The following is a 20,255-nucleotide window of genomic DNA, read 5'->3' as shown; positions in this document are numbered from 1 at the left end:
TCACCGACATCAAGCTGACAGATGAGGTAACATTAAAATTACACAGTTATAATTGTTTTACTACAAACTTTGAGACTGCATATTATATTTGACTCTCCAGTACTGGAACAAAGTTTGGATATAGGTCTGACTATGCGAGACTGTAGTTTGAAGTAATCACTTTTCTTTGCATGATACATTGACAGCATTTATAGCTTATGTCGGCATTAGCTAGCTAGCCAGCTTTATCAATAGCTGTTAGCTAAATTTGTTGGATGATGACAGTAGCTGTATATAAAACAGACTGTACATTATAAATATATTGACAATTCAGTATTGATGTGACTCCATCATGACTGTCATTTTGATATATCGTTGCGCTATTTTTTTATAATAATAGAATGAATATATTTGCTGTCTAACCAAGTTATATTACACTAATGAATAGATCTTTTTGCATTATCTTAAACATTGTCTAGCATTCATTTCATGTGTTATTGTAGTTTTGTCACGATCCCCTGTTGTCTGCCCCGTGTTTCGTGTCACCGTCACAAACTACACTTCCCATGATTCACTGCCAGCCCTGTGTCTTTGTTCTCACCTGATTGTCATTTGTCATCATCATGTCTCCTGTGTATTTAAACCCTGCTGTTTCTCCATTCCCCTGTCGATTGTTGATGTTTGTAGATGCCCGGATGCCTATGTTTTACCCTGCTGACTCATTTCGTGTACCCTTGTATGTTTTCATGGTTTTGGTTTCATTTTCCCATTGTGGACGTTTCCTTTGTTCCTGTCTTATTTGTTTTCACCGTTGTTAAATAAAGCCCGCGTGTAGATCCTCACTCCTTGTCTCTCTCCTCCTGCATTCATTACAAGTTTACCTTACTGAATAATTATAGATACATTTTTTTATGTCAGATACTGTGAATCAGCATACCTGACTTTTAGTTTAAAGAGAAGATCGTTACGAAGTTACGAAGCAAGGTAGCTTGCAATTTGTTAGCTTTAGCAGGCAAGATCAAGTTAGCTAAAATTACACAGATCAATCCTTATGGCACTGTATTTCACATGCTTTGCAATTTTGTACCTGTCCAATAAGAAGAACACCAATTCAGGTTCAGTTTTGATCCCCAAAACCGAACAAAGGTCCCTCCACGAATCAAATGCCCTGCCGATGTTGCGTAGGAGTTTGTGTTGTGCTGGGAGCTGGCCGTTTGCTGGATTCATCTCTAAGATAACGTTACCTAATGTTGCAGTTTGTTGTTGCTGTTGAATAGCGGAAGAGAAGCACTGAGGCAAGGCTCTGGAGAACGCACATAAATATCACATCCTTTGGATTTTCCCGGTAAAAGTGACCCGCTCCCTTCGCATGAAAACCAGTCTACAGGCTTTAATAGACAACCTAGGAACGAAGGGCTAATCTTTTAAGTTGCGTTACAAGCCGTTCACACAAAACAATTTGAATATTACATTAAAATTGTTACATTATGCACCTTTAATGTAGATCTTCCATCTTTCCACTGTAGGGTTGGCCCCAGAATCTTCATCCCCACTATGAGAAGAGAAAAGGCAGAGTCCCGCACCCTCAGGACACATTCAAACCTCAAGCATGGCCAAAGGGAGAACCACAGCTCTCCAACCAACTCAGGAACAGCTTCGGGGGTCCAGGTCCACTTCGCTGTGGGGTCCCAGACTACTCAGGTCAGAGAGAAGTTCATCTCAGCAGAGGCCACAGGCAAAAACGCTTTGTAATTTTTGGAGGACGCTGGCCAAAAACTGACCTCACCTACAAGTAAGTTTTAAAGGAAAGTGAGATTTCTGGCTAATTATCACAACACGTGTTTAGACAGAGTTCATTATTGCTATAACAGCATAATCCCCTTTATGCAAAGGATCTTGATTCTCCATGAGGTTGCATTGATTCCACAGTATTCCACATCCTACATAACAGTAAAGCAGAGTTGTCTAAAGTCTCTATAATGGAGCTTCAAAATGAAGCTTGTTCATCTTGTTCATGAAATCGGAGGTGCCGGAATGGGGGCATGTCTTTTCCTGAATGATTTTGTTATGGCCACTTTACACTGGTTAGCTAAAATGAAAACGGCTCTTAATGCTTTTTGAGTGCTTTATGCACTTCTCATTTGTACAGCACAGCATAACTCATAAACCAGGCTTGACTGGATCGCTAGACAGTACATGGCAGATCACAAAGCCAGAATGAAATCAATAATTTTCTACTTTGAACCACTACTGAGACTGTCAAACATCTCATGAGGCCAGACAGACCCAGCATTCTAAACAGCAGTACTGAGAAAAAGACGAGAAAACATAATTTGTGCAGTTACTGTGGTAACACCAACTGTAGGAACAGGTAAGATTTCACAGAAATGTTATAGATTCTTAGTAACACTATAATAGGGAAAGGAGAAGTCTACCTAGTTTTATTATAACAAAGCCGTTTTAATTATAGATTTTAATTTTAAGGCTACTGTTTTTTCCATACATTGAAAATAAGCTCCAGATCTGTCCTGTCACAGAGCTTTTCTGTTCCCATGTCAGCAAAAATGTCAGCCTATAGGTGTTTTTTCCACTGTATAAATTATTCCTAGTTCCTGGAACTATTTCAGGTTTCCTTTTTCAGTACCTGCTCCTGAGGTGTAATTTTCCTTGCAAGTGGAAATATTTGGGTAGAGTCAGAACAGCAAATGCTTCTCGTTGGTCAAGCCAAAAAATCAGCCATCAGACAGCCTATACCAACCATTGTTAAAAGTTCGGTTAGTATCCTTTTTTGTTTTTTTATCCCCTTTTCTCCCAATTTGGAATGCCCAATTCCCACTGCTTAGTAGATCCTTATGGTGGCACGGTTTCTCACCTCAGTCCAGGTGGTGGAGGACAAGTCTCAGTTGCCTCTGCTTCTGAGAAAGTCAATCCATGCATCTTATCATGTGGCTCATTGTGCATGACACAGCGGAGACTCCCAGCATGTAGAGGCTCATGCTACTCTCTGTGATCCACGCACAACTTACCATTTTCCCTACTGAGAGCGAGAACAACTAATCGCGACCACGAGGAGGTTATCCCATGTGACTCTACCCTCCATAGCAACCGGGGCAATTTGTAGACCTGGCTTGAGTAACTCAGCACACTCTGGATTCAAACTCGTGACTCCAGGGGTGGTAGACAGCATCAATACTCGCTGAGCTACCAGGCCCCCAGTTAGTAACCTTTGTTAAAACTTTAGTTGAGTTGCTGCAAATGTGGGCCTTTCAAATTTAAATGGATAGATGAACAGACGCGTCTGTGCAGGATCTGCAGAGTATTTATGGAGATGAAAAAAATGCAGTGTGAGTTTAAATCATAGATCAGAAATATATGTAAAAATGTATAAGTATAATATAAGTAAACAAGATAACAAGAGAATAAAGAATCATAAAATAATTTACGTCCCATGATTATCATGAATATTGTTCATACGTTGTACTATGTAGAGTATATAGTTAGCTCGTTCTACCGTTCATTGCTTTAAATGTTTTGCTTACCTTTTTACACTGCTTACCTCGTTTGCACAGTGGTTCGCACCTTTTAATGACTTCACTGTTTGTATTATGTACAAATATAGATGTTTTTATTTTACCTTGAGGCTATAAGTGAGCCTTAGGAAAGTGGCTATACGTTCTTCGTGTGTACATAGTACTATCCTACGAATCACAGCATTGATTGAATTGCTAATCAGTGTTAGAAAACTCCATACACAATAGTTTCAAGTGGCATTGTTTATTGGAAGCACACATATGATCATGCAAAGGTATGGAAAATAAACAAACAAAATGCATTTGACTACAGATGTAGCGTTAAAGCTGTCTCTTCTCTGCTCTTGCATATCTTCATCTCTTACAAATCTGAGCGCATCTTGTCCATGTACATTTACATTTATGCATTTGGCAGACGCTTTTGTCCAAAGCGACTTACAGTGCACTTATTACAGGGACAATCCCCCCGAAGCAACCTGGAGTTAAGTGCCTTGCTCAAGGACACAACAGTGGCATCTTGGTGGTGCTGGGGCTTGAACCCCTGACCTTCTGGTCAGTAACCCTGACCCTCAACCACTGAGCCACCACTGCCCCATGTGAAGTATTCCACAGTAAAAATCTACACAAAATCTTTCACGGAGTCATCAATTTTTTGGACGCGAGTCGGGTCGCCACAATGGTATCACATGATTATGTCAAAGCTTATTTAAATAAAGGTCCATGCTTTCGTGTCTCTGGACTAAAACTTGGAATTTAATCGAAACTAGTTCCACAATTGTGACAAAAAAACACCATCGACACAGCGGGAACTAGACTCTGTGTCGATTATAAGGCCAGTAGGACTCCCACCTCTTTTTTGCTGTCTTATTGCTCTAGATTTCACCTAGGTTTCATTTTGCCCCAGACTCTGTATTTTGGGAGATGGGGCAGAAATCAATGTGGAGAATAAACATGTGGAGGATTGGGTCCTAACCTGTGTTTTGGTTGCTAGACAGGTGATTTTGAGGGTGTGGAAGTCAGTTGGTGCTCCCCCGTTTCAGGAGTAGTGCTGAGTGGCGGGGTCTATAGAAGATTAGGAAATCTGGATATTTAGCATTTTAACATAGCATATCATCGGGTGGAATACTGGAGAGAGGGGTTATTGTCAGTGTGTGTGATTTTTTTAAAATATATATATATATATATATATATATATATATATATATATATATGTCTTTTTCTCTCTTTTTCCCTCTATTAGTTGCTTGGTTTTTGTTTTCCTTTATATGTGTTCATGTAAGACCACAGGGGTGTTTTTTGGGGTTTGGGGTGGGGTTGGGGATGGAAAGGAAGAGGGGTTGTAGTGGGTGTTAAAAGTAGATTTTGTGTATTTATGTTTTGTTTTTCTGTATTTTAACAAAAATATAAAGGTTAATCCTAAAAAAAAGTTTTTAAATATGATGAAAGCTGAGAGAACACCACTTTTTCTAAAAGCTTAGAAATAAAAGACTTTGATATTGGTATATAGTTATTAAAAAAATTATGGTCTAAGTGGAGCTTTTTCAGCAAGGGCTGATCGATGGCATGTTTAAAGGAGTCTGGTACTACACAGTTTTCTAAGAAACTGTTTATTATGGACATAACAGATGAACTGATAGTAAGGAAAATGTCTCTGTTACAGTCGTAACCTCCGTTCCCTGATGGTGGGAACTAGACGCTGTGTCGATGAAGTGACATTAGGGGTCGAACTTGAGAGCCCGAAACAGCTTCAGAACTTTGAGAAAAGGCCAATGAGAATTGGCCTTTTGACATACGGGTATAAAATACGGGTATAAAAGCGAGGCCAGCAGGCAAGTTCATTCAGGTTTTGCACTGAGGAGCCAAGACAAGGTCCCAGCCGTTACAGCGGTAAAGTTCTGTCTGTGGCAAGAGGGACACAACGTCTCGTTCCCTCCATCAGGGTGACCGTGCCATGGAAGATACATCACAGGAGGTTAACAAGGAAACCGATAACCTGTGGAGCACTTACCCCGGTACAGGGCATGTAGCACAAATACCGGGTATGACCACGAATTCCTCCGCAGAATTCACGAGTCAGAAGGCTAGGAGGAAGAACATCCATGGTTCACCAGTCGTGAATACGCATGGGAGAGAAGAGCATGTGGCTTCACCTTCTTGGAGGTGAAGGGTGCTATGTACAAGCGGTACACTGTTGCCTGTTGCCCTACTTATGTCTGCTAGAGAGGTGCCATTCTTGTGACGTGTGCTCAAACCGCAAGGGGGCGGACATTGACTGGACCAGTCAGGTCGTGCTTACCGTGGGACTTACCTTGAACAATGTTGTGGTGGGCTCTTTCCAACTTCTCTTGCAGGAAGGAAAGCACTGACCCGACTGGGCAGCTCTGGGGGTCTTCACTCCAGGAAGAGCACCACTTAGCAAAGACGCGCAACTTCAGGGAGTAGAGCTGCCTTGTAGAAGAGGCTCTGGCGTGAGTGATCGTGTTAACCACAGAGGGCGGTAGATTAGTTAGGTCGTGGTAGACCAGTTAGGCCACGTCCCGTCCAGGGACCAGACATGGAGATTCCAGAGGTCTAGGCGTTGGTGCCAGAAGGTGCCCTGTCCATGAGAAAGAAGGTCCTTTCTCAGGGGAATTCACCAGGGAGGAGCTGGTGAGAGGAGTGTGAGGCGAGAGGGCCAGTATGGAGCCACGAGTCCTTGTCCTCCCTGACCTTGCACAGAACCTGTTCAAGTAGGCTCACTGGGGGGAACACATATTTGCACAGCCCTCGGGGCCAGCTGCGTGCCAGCATGTCTGTGCTGAGGGGAGCTCCTGTCATTTCATACCAGAGCGGGCAGTGTGAGGATTCCTGGGAGGCGAACAGGTTTACCTGTGCCTTGCCAAATCGACTCCAAATCAGCTGGACCACCTGAGGGTGGAGTCTCCACTCTCCCCTGAGCGTTACCTGCCGTGACAGAGCATCTGCTGTGACGTTGAGGTTGCCCGTGATGTGAGATGTCAAGGTGTTGTCTGTCCGGATCAACACATGCTTGCCCTGAATCAACGGCCGTAGCCTCTGCAGGGTTAGCAGTACCACCAGCAACTCGTGGCAGTTGATGTGCCAATGCATGTGAGGTCCTATACAGGAACCAGCACGTGGTGCCCCAGTTGGATTTAGAGGCGTCTGTTGTAACCATGACACACCTGGACACTTGCTGTATGTTGGACTCCTGCATGCAGGAATGCAAGGTCAGTCCAAGGGCTGAAAAGGTGGCGAGCAGTGGCCATTAAAGCCACGCGATGTGTGCCGCGGTGCCATGCGTGCCTCGGATCTGGAGCCAGTGCTTTAGCGGTCTCATATGCATCAACCCGAGCGGCGTGACCACCGCTGAGGATGCCATATGCCCCAGGAACCTCTGAAATTACTTCAGTGGGACTGACATTTGCCGCCTGGATAAGTTCAGGCAGTTCAGCACCGACTGCTCACGCTTGTTCGTGAGGCTTGCTATCATTGACACCGAGTCTTAACTCCATGCCGAGAAATGAGATGATCTGAACTGGGGAGAGCTTGCTCTTTTCCCAGTTGACCTGAAGCATTAAAAGGTGCGTGAGCACCAGGTCCCTGTGTGCACACAGTAACTCTCAAGAGTGTTCTAGAATCAGCCAGTGTTCGAGGTAGTTCAGTATGCGTATGCCCACTTCCCTTATTGGGGCAAGGGCAGACTCCACGACCTTCGTGAAGATCGCGGGGGGCAGGGACAAGCCGAAGGGGAGGACCTTGTACTGATACGACTGACCATCGAACGCAAACCGTAGGAAGGGTCTGTGTCGAGGTAAAATCGAGACGTGAAAGTATGCGTCCTTCAGGTCTACCGCCGTGAACCAATCTTGATGCCGGATGCACGACAAAATGTGCTTCTGTGACAGCATCTTGAACGGAGTCTGTGCAAAGCCAGGTTCAGGACTCGCAGGTCCAGGATTGGACGCAACCCACCGCCCAATGAAGTAAGGGCTGTAAAAGCCGCTCTTCATCTCGGCTGGAGGGACAGGCTCTATCGCATCCTTCTGGAGAAAGACGGCAATCTCCACGCGCAGAACATCGCCGCTCTCTGAATAAATCTGAATGAACTTGCATGCTGGCCTCCCTTTTATACCCGTATGTCGGGGGGAGTGGCATGCAAATTCAACTCGCCAATGCTCATTGCATTTTCTCAAAGATCTGAAGGTGTTTCGTGCTCTCAAGATCGACCCCAAGTGTTACTTCATCGACACAACGTCGAGTGAGTGACAGATGTGGAACTTCTTTAAACAGACGCATTGGGATGATATCCAACTGAGAATTTGTAGACTTCATACTGGAAATTATCTCTGATAACTGAGATGTGGACACAGGTTGAAACTGAGTTAAAAAACTAGGTGGTAGTGTTTTTACAAATTCATCCAGAACAGAAGGTAAGATATTGGACTTTGTATCTTGAATCATATTAATTAAAAAAAATATATATTGCTCAATTATTATTCGGTCCATGGTGGCCACGGCCACACTTGGCCACCCCCTAGCTCCACCACTGATGAGTATTCTCATTTATCCAGGGCTCAGGATCAGCTTTGGCCTTACAATACCTAAGCTTAAGTGGAGCAACAGAATCTAGGGCTAAGGAACATATTTTGTTAAAAGTTTTAACCAGGTGCTCAGTGTCCATACAGCAGAGACCATCAGTAGTATTAGTTGAATAAGCAGCCGAGTACGCCTCTGAAAAATGCATAGCTGTGGATGAATGGTTTTAAACAGGAGACTGTGGATCAAAAGAGAGAGTGCATGAAGTGACAGACTCAAACATAACCAGGCTATGATCAGAAATACCAGCATCAAACACCTCAATATTGGACATAGAAAACTTTGAGTAAAAACAAGATCTAATGTATGGACCTTCTAATGTGTGGGTCCAGACACTGACTGCACGAGATTTAAATAGTCCATAATACATAAAAATCTTTAACCAGGGTTTTGTAGGACAGCTAGTATGAATGTTAAAATCTACCAAAATTAATAGTCTGTCATAAGACACCAACGACATAAACAAATTCCTTTATTAGTTTATACACCAAGGCACAAAAAACAGGTCATGGTCCAAAATCAATCTTTAGCAGTTGAAACTCAAAACTTGCAAACATCTCAACAGTTAGTGATCAGCATTTCAAACACTTCTTGGAGATAGTGCCCTAACCACCACCGTGACCAGTGGTCCTGGGGGAGCTGAAAAAGACACAGTCAGAAGGAAACAGTTCACCTAGTGTTGGGTTTGAGTCCATCTTAGTCGAGTCTGAGACAAGTCTGAGCCTTTAAACAATCGAGTCTGAGTTGAGTCTGAGTCCAAAAGTGGCCAAGACGGACTCAAGACTGAGTCCATAACAGGCAGAGTCTGAGTCTAGTCCAAATGAATCTGTTCATGAATCTGAATTAAAATTGTAACCATAAATTCAACATCAATATTTAAGCTCATTTTAAACTTCACAACTAAGAAAAACAGTTTGTCAATATGCATTTCATATATATATATTATTATAAGTTTCCTATTGAACAGACTTCAAAGTGGTTTCAGAAAGAAAGCATATGCTTTAGGTGTATGAAGACAGAACTGTCCTTTAACACGATTAACTTTCAATTAGTTGTAATTGCTCCACTCAAACATAGACTTAAGAAAATTAAAGCCAAGTTAGTCATTTAACCAATGTTATTATGTTTCAAATTTTTATTTAGTTTTTATTTCTACTTCATTTTAAATTTGTCAATTAAATTTAATTTAGTTTTATTTAAAAGTATCCCTATCTAAATAAATAATAGTCTATATTGAGTTGTCTTTCTGAATCAGTAATAATTACACAGTAGTAATGTGCACTTGCTGAGAAGTTACGTCTCACGATTTGACTGCAAATGCTACATCCAAAAACACTGGACAAGCCCATTGATAATATTAGGGCCATGTTGTCACAGACATGATTTTCTAGTTAATTTGCGGTAAACCGCACAATGCAGGGCAGTTCTGCATGCTGTTCCGTGTACCTAAATCCCTGATGCGTCAGTATGCGTCTCGCAGCAGGTGCCACAGAAGATAATTTTTTTTTTTTATGTATATTTGCTTGAGCGGCAGCCACGTTGGTCTGCAATCAGTCTTTATTACAAGGAGGGGCTGCCAAAAGCCAGTTGGAAAAATAATTGTTTTCAGCTGAACAGGGTGTAAAACAGTGAAGAGATATACTTTTTTAATTCAGTTGACCCCCCAACCAAAACCCAAATCTAACCCTAACTATTATTAGAGACAAAATGCAATGTTAGGAATACAAATGCAACCTCCTTATCACGGTTGTGATTGTTTATACAAATGTGATTACTTCCTCATGTGAATGGTGATTAAACTGTGATCTCCCATGCAACTGACTCAACGCATTACCTGTTGTGCCACAATGGAAAGTAAGTGTTGTTGAGCCGTTCCAAATAGGGCATAGGGCATGTCAGTGAGTCGGCATCCTGTTGCTGATTCTAGGGTACGAGAACTTTCGGAAACAGCATGCCGACTTCCCGTGTGATCATGTTGATTATGGACCAGTTCAAGCTAACAACACTGCATGGACCACAAGAGACTACAGAAGCCTACATGATGCATTATGCCAAAGACTTAATATCCAATATTAATACTATTTTTATGTATTTTTATTTAGATATCCTATTTTAAGTTAACTGTGAGAGACATGATGTGGGGAGTGGATACAATGACACCCGGGACGGAGAGGTGTGGCAACCTTAGTGTGCACACATGTTAAGTCTGTACAGTTTTACAGAGACAGTTTCACCTCTAAAAAACTAAATTGTGCCCAAGACAAAAAATGACCAAAATTGCAGTGGCCAAGGCCACCACTGGCCACCCCCTAGCTCATTGAAAATTGCACAAATACAAAAATAAGAAAGTCCCTGATTGATAAAAGTCCAACACAAACAGTTTGTTCTAGTGTCTAAAAACAATTGAATAAAAAAAGTAAGTAAACGCTCTCTTAAAAGAAACAAAGAACACACTGGAGAGGACTTGTAGCCAAACATGCCAGCGTTCTCTCAATCGGAACCGTTTTTTGAGATTTATACATTTTTCAAGATATTTTTCAATTGCAGCAATAATAGGCATATGTTCACTTAAGTTAACAGTAAGTTAAACAGTCTGTCAATTCTTAGATCATAAATTATTTAGGAATGGCTTTATTTTAATAAAGGATGCCAATCTGTTGTCAGATTTAATTGATGATTTGACATATGTTATTAAAACATTATCTTGACAAACAGTTTGAGATTTCAGTCTTTCCCAGTTCAAGAAGTTAGGTAGTATTGCATGACTAGAAAATAGCAGTTTGGGAAAATTGCCAAGGTGAACCAAGTGAACAGGCATGCCTTAAAGGTCTTTTGTGGTGTCAAAATTGCAAAACTGAATGGATCCAGAATGAAGGTAGATGCATTCCTTGATACAGACAGGTGTGTAAACTGTTACACAGCTTGGCTTCCTTTATTAACATAAAGCCATTCCTAAATAATTTGTGATCTAAGTATTGACGCCGGCTTATTTAACTTACAGTTAACTTAAGCCAACAGTATGCCTATTATTGCTGCAATTGAAAAATATTTTAAGAATGTATAATTACATGCTCACATTTGTAGAGATGGCTGTTATTAAAACAAATATTGTCATCTTGGTTCATGAAGCTATGGATTTCATCTCACATAATGCAACCAAAACTGCAGTCTTATTATACTCTTACATCAACCTATCAGCACACATTAAGTGATCATGTGACATGTTCTCCAGATGGACGCCTAGGGTGAGGAATAATAAAGAGGGATCACTTTGGTGGTCCCTGATATGGGTTTGTGTCAGTTTGTGGTCCAGCAGCGAAAAGCTGGTGGTCTGTAATACAATTTGTTTATGCAGGAGCAAAGATGATTACGTGTTTATTGTTGATAAACAGTCTGAACATTAATGTGTCCATGTGAGTTCAGAATTCAGCGTTTCCCATGGCAGATGAGTGAGGACAAAGTCCGGCGTGTTCTACAGGAAGCTCTCAAGGTCTGGAGTGATGTCACACCACTCACCTTTACTGAGGTCAATAACCAAGAGGCCGACATAATCATCGACTTCACAAGGTGACAAAGTGGCTTTTCATAATGCCTAGAGGTAAACAAAGTGAAGAATTGGGGATTTTGGTAAGATGTTTGAAGGTACATTATTTTTGGGTTTCACTAGCTTTTATTCGTCTTCTTAAACAATCCATATGACAGTGGTCTTGTGGACTTTACATTAACACTTGTTGGAATGGTTGATACATCATGCAAAAAACAAGGTTTTTGGTTCCAGGCATATTTCTCAGCCATTAAGTTATTCTGCAGCTGAATGTGTCTGATAATAGGGGGGTTATCTGAGTGCATATCATTTACAACAGAAATATTTGGTTCTACATTAATTTAATATTAACATATTCATGTCTTTAGTGTCAAACTTATTTACGTAGAAAAACATACTTTAAAATTGATCACTATTACAGTAGTACATTCAATAGATCTTGTTCATAATCTGTGTAGTTGCACCTATGAATGAGGGAATTTAGGAAATATATTTCCTCATTAAAGAATTTACTCCTTAAGAAATTAATAGTAATTTTAAAACATATGAATAAAAACATGAGACTCCAGTCATATTAGTAATCTTATAAAAGCTGTTTTATTACATGAAGAAGGCCTCCATGGCTAACTGTGAATAGTGAATTTCTACAATGGCATTGGTAACTGAAAACTGCTGTGGAATGATGCTGCATCCACGCCACTAGGTGTCAGTGTAAGTCCAAGACGAAATGCATAAAAAATTACTGAGTGCACATTAAATGCAGTTGTCAAGATTCTGTTGATATAACAGTGCTGTGACAACGCCATAATGTTTGTGCTTGATTGCTGTGATCATTCTGACCTTTCATGAGACAATTTTACTCTGTGTATACAATCATATCATTGTGCATATCTGTGTCTATAAATCCTATGTTAGGTACTGGCATGGTGATAATTTGCCCTTTGATGGCCCTGGTGGGATCCTGGCTCATGCATTTTTCCCAAGGACGCATCGGGAGGGAGACATCCATTTTGACTATGATGAGTCCTGGACAGTAGGAAACGAACTTGGTAGGTTTTAAAGACAAAAGTCATCTTACTGCCTTCAGGGCTGGAAATCACTGACACAGATCTTAAAGGGATAGTTCACACAAGAATTAACTAATTTACTCACCCTCATGCCATCCTAGATGTGAATGACATTCTTTCTTCAGCAAAACACAAACAAAGATTTTTAGAATGTAGGTCCATACAAGTGAATGGTGACTATACCTTACAAGCTACAAAATCACATAAAGGAAGCATAAAAGTAAGCCATATGATTCTAGTGATTTAATATATGTCTCCAGAAGCATTCACATTCTGAAAGTGGAGATTTATAGCAAAAAAAGATATATGAAATATGTATCTATTTCTCACCCAAAGTGATTGCATGTCTTCAGAACCACTAGAGTCATATGGATAATTTTTATGTTTCCTTTATGTGATTTTTGGAGCTTGAAAAGTCTAGTCACTATTCACTTGCATTGTATGGACCTACAGAGCTGAAATATTCTTCTAAAAATCTTTCTTTGTGTTCTGCACAAGATCTGGGATGGCATGAGGGTGAGTAAATGATAAGAGGAATTTCATTTTGGGTGAACAATCTCTTTAACATCACAGAGATTCAGTGAATGCATCAAATGCACAAGAGATTTATAGTGATTTTTTTTCTTTCATTTAACACTCCTGCAAAAATCTAAATTTGACACACCTGGAAAGTTCTGATACATCTCTGATGCGCTCTTATTTCACTCATCATTCTCCAGGAACAGACCTTCTTCAAGTAGCAGCACATGAGTTTGGTCATGTTCTGGGTCTACAGCACTCTCTGGAGCCTGGAGCCATTATGTCCCCATTTTACAGCTTCTCCTATCCTCTCCAGCTCAGTGAGGATGACAAGAAAGGCATTCAGTACCTCTACGGTTCCCGGCCTCAAGCCTCACGCCACATTTCTACAGAAACCAATGAGATTATCAGCAGTGCAGTAAGTCACTAAATGTGTCACTTCATCTGTGATTACACCTTTCTTCAGTTACAGACATCACACCTCACAAAATAGTAACATAACTGACCAATCACTGTGGAGCCACAGGAAAATTACACTAATGAGCCAAAACATTATGACCACTCACAGGTGAAGCAAATAACGTTCATCATCTCCTAACAAGGCCACATGTCAAGGTCTGGGTAGATTACATGGTAAGCGAATAATCAGTGAATGCAGGAGAGATGGGCAGCAGTAAAGACCTGAGCGACTATGACAAGGGACAAATTGTTATGGCCCGAGGACTGGGTTAGAGCATATCTGAAATGACAAGGCTTGTGGGGTCAGCAATTGTGAGTACATACTGACAGTGGTCCAAGGAGGGACAAACCACAAACTGGTGACAGGGTGTTGGGCGCCCAAAGCTCATCAATACACGAGAGCAAGGAAGGCTATCCTGTCTGGTCCGAACCGGCAGAAGGTCTATGGTGGCACAAGTCAAAGAAACTTTTAATGATGGTTTTGGAAGGAATGTGTCACAACACAGTGCATCGCACCCTGCAGCGTATGGGGCTGTGGAGCCGCAGACTGGTCAGAGTGCCCATGATGATCCCTGTCTACCGTCAAAAGCGCCTACAATGGGCACGTAAGCATCGGAACTGGACCTTGGAGCAGTGGAAGAAGGTCACTTTGTCCGATAAGCCCCATTTAGGATGCTACTGTGGGAAGACGACAAGCCGGTGGAGGGAGTGTGATGCTCTGGGCAATGTTCTGCTGGGAAAACCTGGGTCCGACCATTCATGTGGATGTCAATTTGACACGTGCCACCTACCAAGCATTGTTGCAGAGTAGATACACCCTTTTATGGCAATGGTATTCCCTGATGGCAGTGGCCTCTTTCAGCATGATAATGCACACTGCCACACTGCACACATTGTTCGGGAATGGTTTGAGGAACAAACTGGCTTCCAAATTCCCCAGATCTCAATCCAATTGAGCATCTGTGGGATGTGCTGGACCAATGGTGGCTCCACCTTGCAACTTACAGGACATGAAGGATCTGCTCCTAATGTCTTGGTGCCAGATACCACACAACTCCTTCAGTGGTCCTGTAGAGTACATGCTTCAGCGGGTTGGTGCTGTTGGTGGCATGCAGAGGACCAACAGCATATTAGGCAGGTGGTCATAATTTTTTGGCTGATAATTGTACAATATGATTAATAACAACCCTGATTGACTTATGGCACTACACGAGAATGCTCACAGACCCGAGCCCTTCACTAGCAACAATCCTGAATGTAAAAAGCAGCAGACTGGGAAACATATGAGAACTAAAAATCTCATGTCAAACCCTGACCCCTTGAGACAAACTAGTCAATACCTACTATAGATTGTTACAGGTAGTCCATCCCCAAACTCATGCTATTAGCTGAGCCAGATGTTGAAATGTTGGACTGCTCAAATAAACCAATGTTCTGGAAGCACCACAATGCTGCAGTATTTTCACTCTACTAGCAAATGATTATCAATTTATGTATAGGTGTCTTCTCACATTGAACTAGGATAAGAGAATGTATTTTAAAGAGAGGTGAAATTACAGGTTAGGCAGACTGTTAGCCTCAGTCACCTTTCACTGCATCTTTTTATTCCATACAATGAAAGTGAATGGTGACTGAGGCTAACATTTTGACAATCATCTCCTTTTCTGCTCCACTGGAGAACCAGTCTTACTAGTTTGGAACAACATGAGGGTAAATCAGTAAATGATGACAGAATTTTCATTTTTGGGTGAACTATGCCTTTAATGTAAAAAATTCATCACCTTTAATATAAATGCACTAAACATATTTGACGTTTTTGACAATCTTTAGAAAAAATAGCAGTTATTCCACTTCAAGCTTTCTAGTATTTTATCTGTGTGCTCCCACTATTTTGTTTCTCTCATTTCACTCCCTTTTTCCCATAATTTCTTCTCACTCTCTCACTGCTTGTAGCCTGACGCTTGTCATACAGACTTTGATGCTGTGTCTGTAATCCGTGGGGAATTGTTCTTCTTCAAGGCCAGCTATGCCTGGCGCATCAGGGAGGGCCGCTTACAAGCGGGATACCCTGCCCTGGCCTCCCGACACTGGAGGGGCATTCCAGAGAACTTAGACGCCGCCTATGAAGACAAAATCGGCAATATCTGGTTCTTTGAAGGTGGGTAAACACGCCACCAGTGGCTGACTGTGGTGATTTGTGGTTGGAGGACAGGATCAGACAGGCCTGCTTATATACAAAGCTGTGGTGATGGGTGGTGCAGTACTTCCCCATGACCTATATCTGAAGCATCCTGCTTTGTGTAATTCAAGGCATGATAAAACACGATCACACTGAAAACATGCAGCAGAAAGCAGATATATGTGCACATGTATTGTGCAGTACACTATAATACATATACATCATTGTACACTTCATGCATGCAATTCACACAAGTGCTTCTAGTGAAAGTTTTAAAAGGATCATGACATGAGGAATCACATTTTCTGCAAAAACGGCTCATTTGGAATTTGTGACATCACAAGGACCAAATACATCTGCAAATGCAATGCCTATTTTTCTGTGATTACACTGGTTCTCAGTCAGTCACACAGTTGAAGTGGAGAGAGATGGGGCCTATCATGGGAGATTCATCCTAAATGGACTTGACACATATCTCGGGCTACTTTTAAAAGATGCAGTGTCAAGTTACAACTCAAGAAGAGGAAAAGCTCTCTGTCAAGGATGCGTTCTTTCGCCCATCTGCACTATTTTTAGTTGTTGGTGTATGAAAGCATGAACAAATGATATCGGAAACTGGATGTGGATGTGTCTTCATTGTATTTTAGAGTGGATTGTATGTTCGGCTCATACCAATACGATTCAATCTTTGCAAAGGAACTGTTATTGAAGGATGGGGCAGTTAAATACTTGGACACAATCGTAAAAGCTTGAATAAACAGTTTCATTCAAGAATATTTCATATGTCATAACTGTGTGATAGTTTGTAGTGCTGACATCCTGTTTACACCAGGCGCCTCCATTGACTCAAAGCGACACAGTGTCTTGAGTGCATCATTGATTTTAATGGGTTCTATTGCTTTTGACACGACTCACGTGTCCAGTGTAGACAGGGTGTGAATGTTAAACGTTGTGCTTGAGATGAATAGTTTAATATAATGGGATGCAATGTGTTGGATGTCCATTATGTGTAAACCCTGATGTTTCATTTTATAATGTTGTTGAGCTGGTTCATTTTCTTCCGATTGAGTTTAAAAAATGCTCTATTTGAGGGGCTGCACAATGTTAGCCAATTCGAACAGTGGGTGTTTACAGGAGGTGCTTATGCCAAAACCGAGCATGTCAGATAGAGGGCCAAAAACAAGGTGGAAAATGTTTTAATGCAAAACAAATTTTTACTAACATTATCAGTGGACCTCAGGGAAGAAAATAAAACTATATAAAAAAACCTGTATGTTCAGTTCGTGCCAATGAAGTACACGTCTCTATTTTTCCCTTGCACCACGGTACAAGACATGGTTGCTTTTCGCACTGGTAATGGAACCCCTGGCGATTGCCATTCGTACTGATCAGGCTATATATAGGGCATCAGAAGAGCTGGTACTGTTTACAAAATGTCATTATACGCTGATGATGTGTTGCTCTATATCTATGATCCTGTTGTCTCATTACCCCAAATTCTGAAAATGATAAACTCCTTTTCCAGCTATAAACTAAATATAAATAAGAGTGAGATATACCCAATACATTTTCCAATATCTGATTTAACCAGAAAATGTGTTACTGTTTAAAAGCGCTTCCCACATCTTTTAATATTTGGAAGTAATATTCACACACAGGTGCTCAGATCTCTTCAAAGCTAATTTTATCCCACTCTTGCAGTTTATCCTGAAAGATTTTGCTCGCTGATCGGCCCTCCGCCTTTCATTGGCAAATCTTTTTTGAAGACTCTGAATCAACACATCTCCTGTTTTATTTGGAATAAAGGACAAATTAGAATCCGCAGGGAAATATTCTAGAAACCAAAGCTTTCAGGTGGACTTGCGCTTCCTAATTTCACATTTTACTACTGGGCAGCAAATATACACTGCCCTTTATATTGGTTCCAGAGTAATTTTGGGCTCAGTGACTGGGTCCTGGCTTGGGTCAGTACAGAACCAGCCTCACCTGCTGTATTACTATGTGGTCCTCTTACTGCCGACTCTTGCTGTTCTTGCAGTAATCCCATTGTCCAGAAATCGTTACGAATCTGGTCTCAATTCTGGGTCCATTTCAGCCCTTAAAGTTAGCCAGTCATTTCACCCATAACACGAAACCCTTCATTCCTCCCCTCACTGAATGATAAAGCATTTAATTATTGGCAGAGAGCAGGGACATTAGTTTTCAATGATATCTATATGGATAATGTTTCTAAGTCCCCCTTTCTAAAGTACAGTTCTTGAGATATTTGCAGCTACGGAACTTTTGTTAAAAATACATTCCTTAAGCTTCCGAATCTTCCCCCAAAATCCCATCTAGATAAAGTCCTTGAGGTAGGCTTAGATAAAAGGGGTATAATATATACAGTCTTATTTTCTTCCATTTCCACTCCTGCTCTCTCCTTTATCTAACAACAGTGGGAGTTGGACCTCCAAACTAGATCCTGTCCCGTTTCTATACTTCTTCTATTTGTGCGTGGCACAGTCTTATCCAATTAAAATGTATTTATTGTATTTACTGGATGAAAGTTAGATTGGCAAAAATCAAGCTTGGCATTGATCCTCTGTGTAATCGTTGCCATCAAGCCACTGCAGATTAATACATATGTTTTGGCTATACCCATCCATAGCTTCTTTTTGCGATCAATTTTTAATTGTTTCTCATTAATTACAAAGAAGCAGAGTGAACCTTGCCCACTGGTTGCACTTTTCGGACTTCCTCCAAATGTTATTGGATTACCTGGTCACATTACAAATGCATTTGCTTTCTCTACATTATTAGCAATGCCTACTCAGGGGTGGATTGGCTATAGGGAGAACTGGGATTGTCCTGGTGGCCGGGCCGAGTGGGCCACAAAACAGCGGCGCGATATGCTGAAGGGGGGCCGCACCTAACCCCCCCCCCCCCCCCTCACCCCTCTCAACAACTTTTGGGCTGGTTTTTATTTAAAATCCAGGGCCAATTTCTCATCTCAGTCCGCCCCTGCACATACTCGTACTATGGACAGAATTCCCCTCCATCATTTTATGACTGGCTATGAGTTTCATTCATTTGGAAAAGATTAGGTATACTTTAAAGGACAGTACTGGTATATTATTTGAGACCTAGGACCCTTTTATTACTTTTTTTTTCAGAATATATTAGTACTAATTCTATAGTTACCTCCATGCCATTCCTAAACATTTATGTGTCATCATGACTGTTTTTTGAGTCATTTTCATTCTGTGTAGGTATGTGTGCACATAAGTGCATGCATGCATGTGTCTATGCCTATGTATGTGAATATATGTATTTGTCTGTTTTTTTATGTTGGTGTATATATGTGTATGCATGTAATGTATGCTGTATATTCTATTTTTATTTGTGCTCTACATTACTTATCTTATTATTTTTAAATTCAAATGATATAACATATATCTTGTGCATGTTTTACACAACACTGGATTTTGCAGATCAATAAAAAGGATTGTGTAACCATATAATGCTTAAATGTAATATAGAGATGCTTACACAGAATGAAAATGGTACGTTAATGTAGTCAACTAACTCTTTTCCTTGTATCCTCTGTAAGGTTCCAAGTACTGGGTGTTTGATGCAGAGCACAAGATAACTGGACCAGACTCTCTGCAGACTCTAGGCCTTCCCATCACACACATTCAGGCATCACTGCACTTAAAGGAGCACCACGGCCACCAAACATACTTCTTCAAGTCAGGAAGCTACTGGCGTTTAGATTCTCAAGAGAATAGAGTGGACACTGCCTACCCACGCAGCATGCAGCACGACTGGTGGGGTATTCCTGAAGAGATTGATGCTGCCTTCCAGGATGCCAATGGTAATGCACATATATATATTTCTGCTTTTTGCTGCTATGTAGTTGTGTAATTGCTACACTAATATGACCTAACGTATGTGGATATCCAAACACCACACCTATGTGCTTGTTGAACATTAAAGGCCCCTGTATACTTCATACAAAATCGAAGAACGAACGGGTGTGACGCCATTTATGGCTAAATTTGTTTAATAAAAAAGTTGTTTTTGTGTTCGTTTCGGTGGTTCGTAACAGCTCGCCTGGGCAAACTTTGAAGAAAACGTCTTACTGTCAGCTAAACACCTGCTTACTGCCATTAGTTTATGTCATCGGAAGGTGTGACATTGACAGCTAATTCCTGTTCACAACCTTCAGTCAGTCAAGATCAGTCAACATGAACACATCGCCATGCAGTTATTAGCGAGTTAGTGCAAATTTAACTACATCTGTACAATCGTTTGCGTAGAGACATTTTCTAAGACCATGTCATGCATTTTTTTTGTTCAGTTAGTCTACAAAAGATATCAAATCTACACAAATACTCTCAAGT

At 41.1% G+C, this 20,255-nt stretch overlaps 1 protein-coding gene across 1 annotated transcript in view; it reads left to right on the top strand.

Moving 5' to 3' along the window:
• The window catches only part of LOC127621117 (stromelysin-3-like), a 35,862-nt gene that overhangs the window by 13,578 nt on the left and 2,029 nt on the right, over nucleotides 1-20,255 (top strand). The window contains exons 2-7 of the mRNA XM_052094576.1: nucleotides 1,506-1,771; nucleotides 11,529-11,672; nucleotides 12,565-12,698; nucleotides 13,436-13,653; nucleotides 15,648-15,852; nucleotides 19,463-19,726. Of these exons, the coding sequence (XP_051950536.1) occupies nucleotides 1,506-1,771; nucleotides 11,529-11,672; nucleotides 12,565-12,698; nucleotides 13,436-13,653; nucleotides 15,648-15,852; nucleotides 19,463-19,726 (1,231 nt within the window). The remainder of the gene's footprint in view (nucleotides 1-1,505; nucleotides 1,772-11,528; nucleotides 11,673-12,564; nucleotides 12,699-13,435; nucleotides 13,654-15,647; nucleotides 15,853-19,462; nucleotides 19,727-20,255) is intronic.

This window comes from Xyrauchen texanus, chromosome 27 (assembly GCF_025860055.1).
Source record: "Xyrauchen texanus isolate HMW12.3.18 chromosome 27, RBS_HiC_50CHRs, whole genome shotgun sequence".
Lineage (NCBI taxonomy): Eukaryota > Metazoa > Chordata > Actinopteri > Cypriniformes > Catostomidae > Xyrauchen > Xyrauchen texanus.
The sequence above is the reverse complement of the archived record's forward strand: the minus strand, read 5'-3'. Positions and strand labels throughout refer to the sequence as shown.